Below are 13,431 nucleotides of genomic sequence, written 5' to 3'. Positions count from 1 at the left end.
GGCATTGTCATGACAAATTTGCAGCCTTGGCAGGTTGGAGGTGGTGGTGGTGGAGGTGGATGTGTCATGGGCAAAAGGAGGAAGTAAGGTATTGCTGAATTATGAGGGGGGGTGAGGAGAAGCCATCACTAATGATTGCTCCCCAGAGGTTAGGGACCATGGCAAAAGTGTTGATGTGGTTGTTCAACAGAAGGTTTTGTATTTGCTGTGTGAGTGAGAGAGATAGAGAGAGAGAGAGAGAGGGAGGAGAGAGAAACTCTCCACATTGAGCCATACATCTCAATGTGCCATGGCCATTAATAGGGCTGCAGTGCTCCACTGCCTACAGTATCCCCGCTCACTGCTCAATAATTAGACCCAACAAGGAGCAAAGTTGACCGCAAACTCCTTGACATGGCCAGTGGTCAAACCACATAATTGGCTGGTGGAGGAGAGCAGCCTTCAAAAAGCCTGTGCTGGGCCTCTGAGGCTGATCGGCTTCAGTGGCACGCTGATGAACCAGAGGCAATTAGCGTCAAACGTACGGAACCAGCGCCGTGATGGCTGACAAGTCCGGTAATTTAAAGACAACCCAAAACAGTGAAGCTGAACGATTTAAAATCTATTTTTAGGCAGGCATTTAACTAAGGCAACCTACCTTGCACGTGCAGGGTGACTGACAGGGGTCCTCATTGGTGCTGCCTTCCAGGCTGCAGTTGCAGCGCACGCAGTGGGGGTAGCCGGTGTAGCCAAAGTCGCAGCGTTGGCACTTCTCACCTCCATAGCCAGGCTTGCAGTGGCAGGACCCAGCCGTCAGCTCTGCACAAGACAAGCACAACGCACTACTGAGAATAGAAAACCATTTTAGATCAAGGTCACTCCCGGAGAAGTTTCTGTAGTTGTGTATGCATGCTGTGATTAAAAAGTTTGTGAAGCCAATGTTTTGGTAAGTTAGCAAAAGAAGCTAAACTAATCTCGCTACTCATACTGTACATCTTCTGAGCACAGGCTCACACTGCAGTACAGGGATCTTGTGCAATGTTGTGCTTCAATCACAAGATTTTGTTTGAAGAATCAAGGGAGAAAAAAAAGATCCTCCTCCTAATTAAGGCCATTCATTGGGCTTAACAAACAGTCTTAAGGACCCAAGTGAAAGGCTGTGACGGAACCCACCCCTCTCAACCTGGAACTCATCAGGGATGCAGGTGCTGTGCAGAGAGCCAATAGGATCACAGGAGCAGGGTCTGCAGGGGTCCGCCACTTCTGGTTTCACCTGGGGAATTCGCAGCCATGGAAAGAGAGTGAGGTGATGCCACTAACATGCCATATAGAAACTCAAATACACAAACAGCACACACACAGTGTCACACAGAGTCACAGTGTCTGCTGTTTGTGTATTTGTGTATTTTGTGTACTTTCTTAACTGTATACTACTGTCTACACTAGACTATATGTCTTATACTGTTTATACTGTACCACCTGTCTATACTGTGTATATCACATTGCACTTTTCTGCTTTTTTGCACTCCTGGTTAGATGCAAACTTGTCTCTGTACTTGTACTCTGCACAATGACAATAAAGTTGAATCTAATCTAATCTAATTATAGTAATAGCCAGCGCAGTAGGGCTGCAGAACTATCGCAATTGTAATCACAATATGAACCAAGACAATTACCTAATCGCAAAGGCTACAAATAATCATGCATACTGTAGTTCATTTTGTCACATTTCTGACTTTTACCCTCCTTCTCACTTCATCCTCCTTGACTATGCCACTTCTGGTTGGTGGGTGTGCGTAGTGCATGAGGGGCACAGAGATTCTGATTGGTGAGCTTCATAGTCGGTTTTGGGAGTGCTGTGCTTCTTGTGCATTGGGCGTACTCGTATTGGGGGCAGCTGTGGCCTACTGGTTAAGGCTTCGGACTTGTAACCGGAGGGTTGTCGGTTTGAACCCTGACCAGTAGAAACGGCTGAAATGCCCTTGAGCATGGCACCTAACCCCTCACTGCTCCCCGAGCGCCGCTGTAGCAGGCAGCTCACTGCGTCGGAATTAGTATGTGCTTGACCTCACTGTGTGTTCACTGTGTGCTGAGTGTGTTTCACTAATTCACGGATTGGGATAAATGCAGAGACCAAATTTCCCTCACGGGATCAAAAGAGTATATAGACATACTTATACTCACCAATCAGGGGTGGCTCAAATTAAAGAGACATTTGGAATATGCAACTGAATCAATTCATTGACATTCAAAAATCATATCGCAAATCACAATTGCAATATCTGTCAGAAAAATCGCAATTACATATTTTCCCCAAATCGTGCAGTCCTACAACATAGTGGTTTGTGTCATTTTTGTTGTTAGAAAGCCATAGAGTCACTGCATATGAATCTCATTTTGGGAGAATTGGGTCATTCAATCAATCAATCAATCAGATCTATTTATATAGCACATTTAAACATGACTTGCATCAACCAAAGTGCTTTACAGAGACCGGTGGGAAGCAAACATATAACATATAACAAATAAAACAGAGGCAGGCCATACAAAAACACATCATAAAGCAGACCATACAAATACAAGAAAGAGACAACAGTAGAAGCAGGGCTCCGGTCAAGATGAATCGGAACGCTAGATAGAAAAGATATGTTTTGAGCTGGGATTTAAAAGAGTCAACTGAAGGGGCGAATCTGATGGAGGTAGGGATGCTGTTCCACAGTTTGGGGGCTGCGACAGCAAAGGCCTCCATGGGCGGCTGCCTACCTGCCTGCCTACCACAACCCCAAGCAGCAGGCTCTTACCCCGACGGGTCTGTAGTATCCCTCGGCGCAGGTCTGGCAGTTGATGCCGGCCGTGTTCCCAGAGCAGCCCAGGCACACGCCACCGCCCTCGTACTCCCCCCGCACGTTCAGACTCAGCCCTCTCTCCGCCACCGTCTGGTTGAAGTAGCACTCCGCCGACTTCCCATGGCAGTTACACTCTACGCACAAGCGACATGCCAAAGGGAAGTTGGAGACAAAACAGAAAACACAAACGAAAACACAAACATGGGCTGCACAGCAACCAGATAGTAGTAAGACAAATGGGAATGGGTGGCTCCACTTATTAAAACATACATAATGCGTCTGTTTCTGCTAGAATCAGGAGATTACTCTTACATGTCTCTGGGATGGAGTATGTGAATATATACCTTACAGTAGTCATTTATTGCTCAATAAGGATATGCTCTGTTAAGGGAGACCTGAAGCATAGCCAACATGAACGACCTAATTTAGTCAGTTCCAAAAGTAGGTGCTCTTTGGTAATATTTTTTAACTTTTAAGTTGGAAAAAGAGAACTGTTGCATATAATCTATGTACCTTTAAATCTCCTTTGAGTCTTTTTTTAACAAGTGATGTTAAAATGGAGATCTCAGCAGACTGCTACTCTTTCTGAAATAGCAAAGTTAGAATTATACCTTTCTACCTTTTCACTCAAAATGGCAATGTGAAGTGAAAAGCATTGACGAGCCAGCCAGCTCAGCTATTGAAAATCTCCTTTAATAACATCCATTTTGAACATAACACTTTAATAAATAAAAGGATTTTTAAAGTTCTTCAGAAAATCGGTGGTTTTCTGACCATTTTTCCTCTTCCACTTTCCACTCTTCAACCATGAAGGATTTGAATCTGCTGAACTGACTCTTTGTAGCTTGACATGCAATACTACAAATTTCACTTCAAAGAGCTCTCAGAGCAGAGTGAAGAAAAGGCATCCTATTGCTATAGGTGTGTGTTCTAAAAAGATTACACCCCCTGACCATGGGTACATCAAAGCAGGGCACTCGAGGAGACAGGGGCAGTGCCCTGACTGACAGCTGGGGCAACTCTTACTCTCGCAGACATGGCGCGTCAGGAAGGTCCCTGCCATCCAGGGCTGCTGGTGGTATCCAGGGCAACAGCGGTCGCAGCTCTCGCCACACGTGTTGTGCTCGCACTCGCAGCTGAATTTCTGACAGGTGATCAAAATGACAACAGAAGCTCAAGCGTCATGTGTCAACCGTCAACCTTTCACCCCAACCCATCATAACACAGCAGTACCCCCACCCCCACACACACACACAACTCAGGGGAGACAGGTGGAACAAACTTAAACAAAGACCTGTAGACACTGAAAAAAAGGAACAAAAAACTCTCTATAGGACAAACACCGCATATAAACTGGATATGTCTAACAATATGTAATGATAGAAACGCCTGCTGCTCAGTTAAACATATCTCACGAAAGAAATTCCCCTTTTTGCTGTTGCTTTGATACAGTACTACGGCTTTATCCTTGCACATAAAATAAAATGCTGCCTGCCTGCTGTGTCACCTAAAAACTTGTGATTACGAATAACATCTAAAATTGAGGGTATTCAAAGTTGTACAGCTGGGACATTTTGACACCAACCTCCAGCTAGGCATAATGGCATTTAGCAAAAAGCTGATCAAATATCAGCCAGCATTCTATTTACAGTAAATGACTAACACAGTGTCTGAATTGTCCCCCAGATCGTGTGAGAATCCCAATAGGTGTCTTGAGGGATAGAGAGAGTGAGAGAGCTTAGAACACAAACCTTGGTCTGGTTGTTGAGAGGGCAGGCTTTGGCATGGCCGTAGCAGATACACATGCCCCCCACGGAGATGTCCTTAATGGAGTAGTAATACTGGCAACGAAAGCAAACACACGCGTGAGACACACACACACACACACACACACACACACACACACACACATAGTGTCAGGGCACATCTCCACAGCTTCTTAATCATTAGGGCAGCTAAAGCCCCTGTTGGCCAAGAGAGGCCTCCCATTGAGCCGCCGTGATCTCGCTCTGAAAACACACCACTCCAATCTAGTGCTTCATTGGTATTCAAAGGCGATTTGCTTATTGTGTGTGTGGGGGTGAGGTGGGTGGGGAGGTGGGGGGAGGGGGTTGCGTGCATGTGTATGTGAATCTGTGTGTGTGTGCATAAGTGTGTGGGTGAATGTGTGTGTGTGTGTGTGTGTGTGTGTGTGTGTGTGTGTGTGTGTGTGTGTTGTGTTGTGTGTGTGTGTGTGTGTGTGTGTGTGTGTGAAGTGAACGCCACATGACAATGTGTGAGCCGCAATTTCATCCCTCCCAATCCTCCGCCCCAGGAAACGTGACCGATTGAAACTGAAACAGTGTTTTGTAATGAGAAATTTCTCAATTGCAACCAGACCCACCACTACCCCACTATACCGCTAACACCCCACCATTCACCCCCACCCTACCACCCAACCCACAATCTGTCCATTAATTACGGCTTGCGAGAGCCTCTCTGTTCGTGACGGATAGCGAGCGGGGCTAAAGTCAACACATGACAAGGTGGATGTTCCTTAGAAAGAAGAAGATTTCTTAATTATGGACATTTTTAAATTAAGGCCCATCTGTTAGCTTGCGCGAGTGCAATCAGCACTGACGGCCATTTGCAGGACTGGAGCACTGGCCAGTGGACAGATGGACCGCATGATGATGGGTGATTTACACTGAGATAGATAGATAGATAGATAGATAGAGATAGATAAGTAGATATATAGATACAGAGATATATAGATAGATAGATAAGTAGATATATAGATACATAGATAGATAGATAGATAGATAGATAGATAGATAGATAGATAGATAAGTAGATATATAGATAGATAGATAGATAGATAGATAGATGGATAGATAGATAGATAGATAAGTAGATACATAGATACACAGAGAGATAGATAGATAGATAGATAGATAGATAGATAGATAGATAGATAGATACAGTAGATAGATATATAGGTACATTCATAGATTGAAAGATTCATAGATTTACACATTTATTCATTGGTTGATGACTGATTGATAGACAGAGACAGAGTGTGGGAAAGTGAGAAGAGGTTTAAAGACACATATATATAGATAGATAGATAGATAGATAGATAGATAGATAGATAGATAGATAAGTAGATATATAGATACATAGATAGATAGATAGATAAGTGGATAGATAGATAGATAAGTAGATATATAGATAGATAGATAGATAGATAGATAGATAGATAGATAGATAGATAAGTAGATAGATAGATAGATAAGTAGATATATAGATACATAGATAGATAGACAGATAGATAGATAGATAGATAGATAGATAAGTAGATATATAGATACATAGATAGATAGATAGATACAGTAGATAGATAGATAGGTACATTCATAGATTGAAAGATTCATAGATTTACACATTTATTCATTGGTTGATGACTGATTGATAGACAGAGACAGAGTGTGGGAAAGTGAGAACAGGTTTAAAGACACTCACACGTCTGGTAACTATGCGGTCCACCTCCCGCGGGTCATTCTGAGCCAGGGTCATGAGGTCAGCATTGAGCGTTCGGATTCGCTGGAACTGCAGCCGAATGTAACGGGCCGAGGTGAAGTTGAGCAAGGCCGGGGAGGGGTCATCTGCACTTGGACGACCGTTGATAAGGGACGTGTGGATCTGGACAGGACAGTGTGAGAGCATGAGGGGGCACACAGACTCAATAAGCTTCAAAATGATACGCTTCTATTTCCATGACCTCAATAAGGGAGTGATATTGTTAAAAACAAAAACAGACATAAAATATTAACTCAAACTCATACATCTCACTGGCACACTCTTAACATTCTCCCTCACTTCCACACACACACACACACACACACACACACACACACACACACATACACACTGTATCTTCTTTTTTTTCTGTGGTAATACTAAAATAATTCATAGTGTGAAAAATCTGATGGTATTCAATATGTCATAAACCGAGGAAATGTGGGATGGAACATTATTTATGAGTCACCGGCAAATGTAGCCGATCCCTGTAGAGTAGGGTTAATGATGTGTGCTAATTAAAGACGCAAAGGATGTGTTCTTTCCCTTCTTCTCCAGGCTTGTTTTGAAGACGCAGGAGACTGACATTTCAATCGCCTGATCTGCCATCCACCCACAACTCATTAGAACTTTACTGTGATCATGCGACAGGGTGTTTGTCAGTGTCGGTGTGTGCGCTCTCTCATGTGTGTGTGTGTGTGTGTGTGTGTGTGTGTGTGTGTGTGTGTGTGTGTGTGTGTGTGTGTGTGTGCTTGAGAGACAGTGGATCTGTCGGTGTGGGGGAATTTGTATGCTGTTGTGAGTCTTCTGTGTATGCCTATGTGCGCATTTCAGTATGTGCGCAAGAGAAATATAAGGTAGCATTTTTACATATGCACGCATACCTATGCATATGAACTACCAACAGTATGTGAGTGTGCATTCATGTGAATAATGTGTGTGTGTGTGTGCGTGTGTGTGTATGTGTGTGTGTGTAGGAGTGTGGGCAGAACATCACAGTGGAGTTAAGTGAGCAAACTCAGTCTCAGTCTGTCTTTATCTCCCCTATAATGAGAGCTAGAATACACAACCTCCTCTCTAATCTCTCCAAATTGACAATTCCAATCAAGTCATCTCAAAACACCATCACCATGTTTGTGTGCGCTATTTTACTCATAATTTGTTCTAACAAAAGGATTGAAATCATATGCAAAAGAATCACACATACAGCTCTGGAAAAAAATAAGAGACCACTGCACATTTCTCTGATGTCGCCCTACGGTTGCTGAGTGGTCTTCGAATAAGTTGACGGTCATATTCAAAATTAAGAGACCACTGCAAATTTGAATATGACAGCTCATTTGAATGTGACTTGAATGTGCAATGGTCTCTTCAATTTTTTCAATAGCTGTCAAGTCAATTTGTCAAGTATGTTGAGTGAGAAAGACACTAGAGATTATTTGTTTATTCTTACTGTAGCCCTTTTCATATAACCATGGCCCAGCTTTACGATTTTACACTGAACATACAACTCCTCAACCAATGACTAATGTGAAAATATAGCTTCCATGAATCACTTATTATTACCAGAGAGGAAAGAGAGATCTAAGATCAGTTTCATCACCACTGGTCCAACATGAGTTAGTTTAATCATAAAGCAGCCCTATTAACTACACTGTTCTCGGACGTGCACACAAGCGCTCCAGTTCCTAATGTCCTTCATGCCTCATTCTACTAACTCATCAGCCCCTCCTCCGTGCATGATTGAAACGGTGCTGCTTGGCAAAATCGGCAGGTAGTTAACTAGAATTAGCGCCTGCGTGCTGCTGTCCCCCACTGAGCACCACGAGAGGTCAGAGTAGGGAGAGCACGAGAGGACTGCGGTGAGGGCATCTGTAAATGCACGGCCACACCATCCAAATACTGTGTCAATAAGTTTAGGATACAAGGATACAAGGATACAAGGAAGTTTATTGTCACATGCATATAGTTACTGGAAGTAAGAAATGCAGTGAAATTATGTCTGGTGTCAGCCTATTTCATCAGCCCAGGGATGGATCATGGCTTGTGCCAAGTGTGCACGTGCACAGGGGCCCTCAGCCAATGGGGGCCCTCGGATTTAAAAAAAAAAAATTGCCATGAATTTAGGCTAGATTATGCCCTGCTTCTGTCTGTTAATTTGCGGCACAACTGAATGGTGCTATGGAACCGCGGACCAAAAGACAAATAAACTAAATGTTTTCCTGATCAATAAATACTTCTTAATTCATAAAATATAGAGGCATAACATTAGGTGGAAGTGGTAGGCTATGAGTGCTCATTTAATGTGTATGCGTGTTTGCGAAAGTGAAACTGACCCACTCGTGGGTAGGTGAATGAAGTGGATTCCTGCAATGTTCATGAAAACAGCATAGCGATTGGATAGCCTAATAAATCGCGACTTGTTGTAGGCCTAACAGTAGCTTATATCGTAGCAAATAGGATGCCGATGACAGATAGGTCTACACTTATTTCGCTCGTCTCGCTGGAGTGAGCGCATAATGTGGGCTGTTGCGCAAAGAAATTAATTAGGGAGATGATCTGCATCTTCATTTACCAAACGCTATAGTTTTGCTAACATCTCCACTGTTGACGTGAAATATGTCTCCATGCAAGGTAGTGTCAAGCAGCAGTGAAGTGAAAACCTTATCATGCAGGTAGCCAATGTTCACGTCACCTGAGTCAGACAGAAAACGGGCCCTGCTTGCTCTGTTAAAGTTTGTATGCCCCTTCCAAACTGCGTTAAAAGGTATTTAACAGACAGAATTTTGAAAATGTCCAGGGGGAGACACCCCCGAATCCCCCGTAATATGATCAGCACCACCTCTCACAAAATACTATCAACGTCCCTGCTACCGGTCCGTCAGATGACAACTGTGTCCGGTCCGTTTAGTGAAAAATGTTGCTGTAGACTGTTTGGACAGCAAAGGGAGATTACAGCCTAATAATAAAAACAGCTGCTGGAATTCATTTCTGTGTGGGCCTGAGTTATAATATATGACATAATGTACTACATTTTTATTGTGCGCAATTGTGCACCAGCCTGCACAGCGACAGCAAAGAGAGAAGCGCTGGCTACACGCGCACGTCACTTGCACGCGCATGCGCACACGCGCCCGTGCGCGTCACGGTCAGGGGGAGGGGGGGCCTTTTTTGATATTGTGCACAGGGGCCCATATTTGTTTAATCCGTCCCTGCATCAGCCAGTGTGCTTTTCATCAGCCAGTGTGCTTTTTCTTAGCCTGGCTTGATGGAATGCCAATCAGGATCACATTTATGGTAACAGCGGGTGGACTCTTTGTCTCTTTGACATTTCCACAGTTTTTTTAACCATAGCCATGTAGAACCCAACCCAATGTAATCATTTCCTGATAATGTAATAACTCCCAATAATGTATTACATATCTCATTTTCACTCCATCACTCATGTAATAAAACTTGATGATGTAATAACTTTCCAATAATGTAATACAAATACATTATTGGGTTCTACAAGCCATATCTGTGAATCTGTTTGATTTTTGGGTAAGAGCCTTTTTCTAAAGAATAACAGTAATGAAATGCCTTCATTCTGAATTAATATATATATTATATATCAACTCTACTCCAAACAAAATCACATCTGCAAAATCGAACATGCCTGAGGACGTGTCTTACTTCTCCGTTCTCGAGCGGGTGGATCCGGGAGTAGAAGGACGTGCAGATGACCTCCTCGTCCCGCGTGTAAGACGGGGGCCCCGTGCGGGGCAACACGTTGTAGCGGGTCAGGCACTCGGTGTCCGTGATGGCGTAGTACTGCCACGGGGTGAAGGTGACGCCATCCAGCGAGCGCTCCAATATCCAGTTGCCTGGACGGGGGGAGTTGGCCGCCTTCAAGATCATATAGGCGATCTGAAACACCTGAGGAAGCAAAAGACAACGCGAGGTCAATGGCATGCTATTACTAATGCGTGAGTTGTATTTGGGTTGTATTTGTGCACCAACAATTGATATGTGAAAAAGGATTTACAATACACCATGTTAAAAAATCACCAGGGCATCATAAGTCAATAGGAAAAACTACAACATAGTTAGTACTGTTAGAACAAAATGTACACTCTGTACGTTATATGTGCGGCTGCATATGCCTTACAATATAAAAGTGCAGGCAAGCATCAGATTTGTTGTGATATTATGATGTTACGATTACCATACATGTTTATTTGTCATTGTCTTTTTTTTTTTTAGCTTTTTTTGTCATTGCCTTTTTTTTATTAGAATTCAACCAGAAGATAGATAGAGGGAATATAAAAAACTAAATTTCTGCATTACTGGTTCAGATTCTAGTCTTCTGCATACATTCGATTTTTGCAGTGTTTTTCGATTTGTTTTTGCAGTGTTATAATGACCAATCTCACAAGGGGGAAGCTGGTTGGTACTGGTACCGGTTGGTACTGGTACTGGTTCTGGCTCTGACACATTGGTATCAGAAGTGGGACACTTTGACATATCGAAGATCTAATTGAAAAGCTACAGCTGGAAGAGTTCAAGTGGAAAATGCATGGCCAAAGGTTTCTATTCAAAGAGCCTTCATGAGGCAAGCTGACACTGTATTACCATCAGGGAATACAATGAAGACTGTCATCGGCGATGTACAGTACTTTTCAGGTGGCTTCTCCACTTTGCGCCCCTGCTAAAATGCTTTTCACACCGCAGCGCCAGTCTTAGGGTGAGCCACAATCAAGTCAGCAGCTGATCTCCAGACCCCCATCGTAGCTGTATCTACCAGCAGCTTCTGGCAGGCCAGGCATGCCCATCAGTGGCCTAGGTGAGGAATGACAGCTCCATCAAGAGCTTCCCCCCTTGGGTGATTGGTCATTATAAAACTGCTAAAACAGCAAATCTAATGGTAGCTTGAGACTGAAATTGGTGAAATTGGACTGGTATCAGAACAAAAACGTCATTTTATGTGTATTTAAATGGCCTACTGTTTACATATTTCCTGTGTTATATTTTTAAAAGTGAGAAATAAACAATATGGTCCTTACAGCATTGCTGAAATAAATCAGGTAAGGTGCCTGAACCTTTTGAACAGTGCTCTATGTACTATGTTATTTATGCTAAAGAATATCAATCCACACTGGATTGGATTGCATGCAACCACTGAGAGGCAAACATGGTAATTCCCTCTACCAGGAATACTTCCTACACATTTATGCACAATTACACATAACTGACACTGTCTATACTACCTAATTGCTGTATACTGAAGTGATGTGAAAATAATGCAAGCTGACTACACAGACCACTTTATTCCAATAGAGTGGTGCTGAAACCCACATTAGGTTGAGTCGTGTTATCTAAAAAGCAATGCGATATTTCTCAGTCCCGATTGAATCTCGAGTGACTGAACCTTAAAGAAAACTGTTTCTGCCGCCCCATGCTAATGGCATAGTAACTAACAGTTATGCTAAGCAACAACAGAAACAGAGGAAAATGATTTCAGCCAGGGTTTTGCACAAAGTACTGTATGGTTAATGTATCTGCAGATACACCCTATTAAAATAATATGACTTCATGTTTTATGTGCATAACAAATAGTGAAGAAGAAAGTTCTTTTTTTATCATCAGTATGTAGTTGCAGACACATTGCAACATTGCAAAGGAAAGGTTTAGCTATGGATGAGATAAAACCTGCATCTCTCATAGCTAGGTAAGAAGTTCCAAGAGATATGACTGACAGACTTTTAATGTGCATAGACTATGAGACAAATTCAGGCCCCCACAACAGACAGCTGCGCCCAGACAAAGAGAATGGGAGAGGAGAGCCAGGGCCCTCACAGGGGAACACGACGACAAAGCAGAGGAAAAAAGACTTCCCAAGATCCTCCACTGTCCCCGATCCAGCAGAGAGGCACCAGAGGCCTGTGCCGCCGCGCCATATCTCTCTTTTGGTGTAACTTGAACGCACATCGGGCTCCATTAGCAGCGCACTTTTGGGGCCTGAGCTCGAGGGTTGAACGGCTGACTCCTGATGTTACGCTGAAGCTCCGAGTATTGAACACACACTACATACGAGACGACGAGACTCGAGGCCACATCATTACTATTACCCATCTCAACAAAACAGGAGAGAAAAAGGGGGAAAAGAAAGAGCATGCTCAAAATAGGGGAAGGCAAAAAGGGTTACAAAAAAGAGTTGAGTTGAGTTGAGGTAAACCTCCATCAATCCATCCTACATCACACACAGACTGTATACTGACTGCGATTGGCAGCAGAGAGGGATTCATTGAGATTTCCTTTTCATCTCGGTCTGGATATGGGTGTTGCGTTTCGTCGGCGACAACAGCACAAACGCTCTCGACGCCAAGCTTTGTGTCCCTCCACTGCAACCTGAGAGGACGGTGCCCGGGCCGCTTGGGGAGAGCCACCACAAAAGACGCTTTGTTTTCGCTCGGCAGAGGAAGAGGAGGAGAAAATAAAGCCAGCGTTTCAGAGAGAGGAGAGGTGAGGAGAGGAGAGAGGGTCGCTGCTATAGCTGCAGTGTGCTGTGGATGAGCCACCGTGACTGCATGTGGCCTCGTATCAGGGACATCTCCGGCTCGAGTGGGCAGAATGACAATGCAGCGTTTTTAATTATTGTCTCGGTAGAGGACACGGAATTGTTAACAGGGATCAGATATTTCTGAGAGCACGGCTCAGTCAGGTTATGCGTTGAACAAAAAAATCTCTGTGATGCTGTATGACATTGTTAAATGCACATTAAACGTGAGTTCAGTGTTGCTTTACATGAAGCTATCTTGTATACATTCATACAGCATAAATGGCATTTTCCAATTTTTTGGACAAAGGTTTAGTGGGCCCATAGACCTCCTGCAGGATGAAAGCACAAAGACCCCCCTCTGCGGTGGCGCCAGATGAAACCACTTATGACGGACAGGCCTCATCTGGTGAGTGGGAAGGCCGAGAGGGCGTAATGACTGTCAGACACATTGTTTGTTAGAGGGCATCCGAAGCTTGGAGGGCAAGGAAGGTCGCAGTTAGCCTGACG

The 13,431-nt window shown here is 43.7% G+C and overlaps 1 protein-coding gene across 10 annotated transcripts in view; it reads right to left on the bottom strand.

Moving 5' to 3' along the window:
* Positions 1-13,431, bottom strand: part of lama2 (laminin, alpha 2) — a 153,165-nt gene that overhangs the window by 112,205 nt on the left and 27,529 nt on the right. For all 10 annotated transcript variants that reach the window (XR_007194299.1, XM_048250074.1, XM_048250077.1 and 7 more), the window contains exons 4-10: positions 10,059-10,301; positions 6,327-6,506; positions 4,577-4,666; positions 3,852-3,969; positions 2,781-2,959; positions 1,153-1,252; positions 638-798 (exon numbers count right to left, since the gene is read on the bottom strand). Coding sequence is in view for 9 of the 10 variants with exons in the window: in XM_048250074.1 (XP_048106031.1) it covers positions 638-798; positions 1,153-1,252; positions 2,781-2,959; positions 3,852-3,969; positions 4,577-4,666; positions 6,327-6,506; positions 10,059-10,301 (1,071 nt within the window). In the remaining variant the exon portion in view is untranslated. The remainder of the gene's footprint in view (positions 1-637; positions 799-1,152; positions 1,253-2,780; positions 2,960-3,851; positions 3,970-4,576; positions 4,667-6,326; positions 6,507-10,058; positions 10,302-13,431) is intronic.

Source organism: Alosa alosa, chromosome 8 (assembly GCF_017589495.1).
Source record: "Alosa alosa isolate M-15738 ecotype Scorff River chromosome 8, AALO_Geno_1.1, whole genome shotgun sequence".
NCBI classification, from domain to species: domain Eukaryota; kingdom Metazoa; phylum Chordata; class Actinopteri; order Clupeiformes; family Clupeidae; genus Alosa; species Alosa alosa.
The sequence above is the reverse complement of the archived record's forward strand: the minus strand, read 5'-3'. Positions and strand labels throughout refer to the sequence as shown.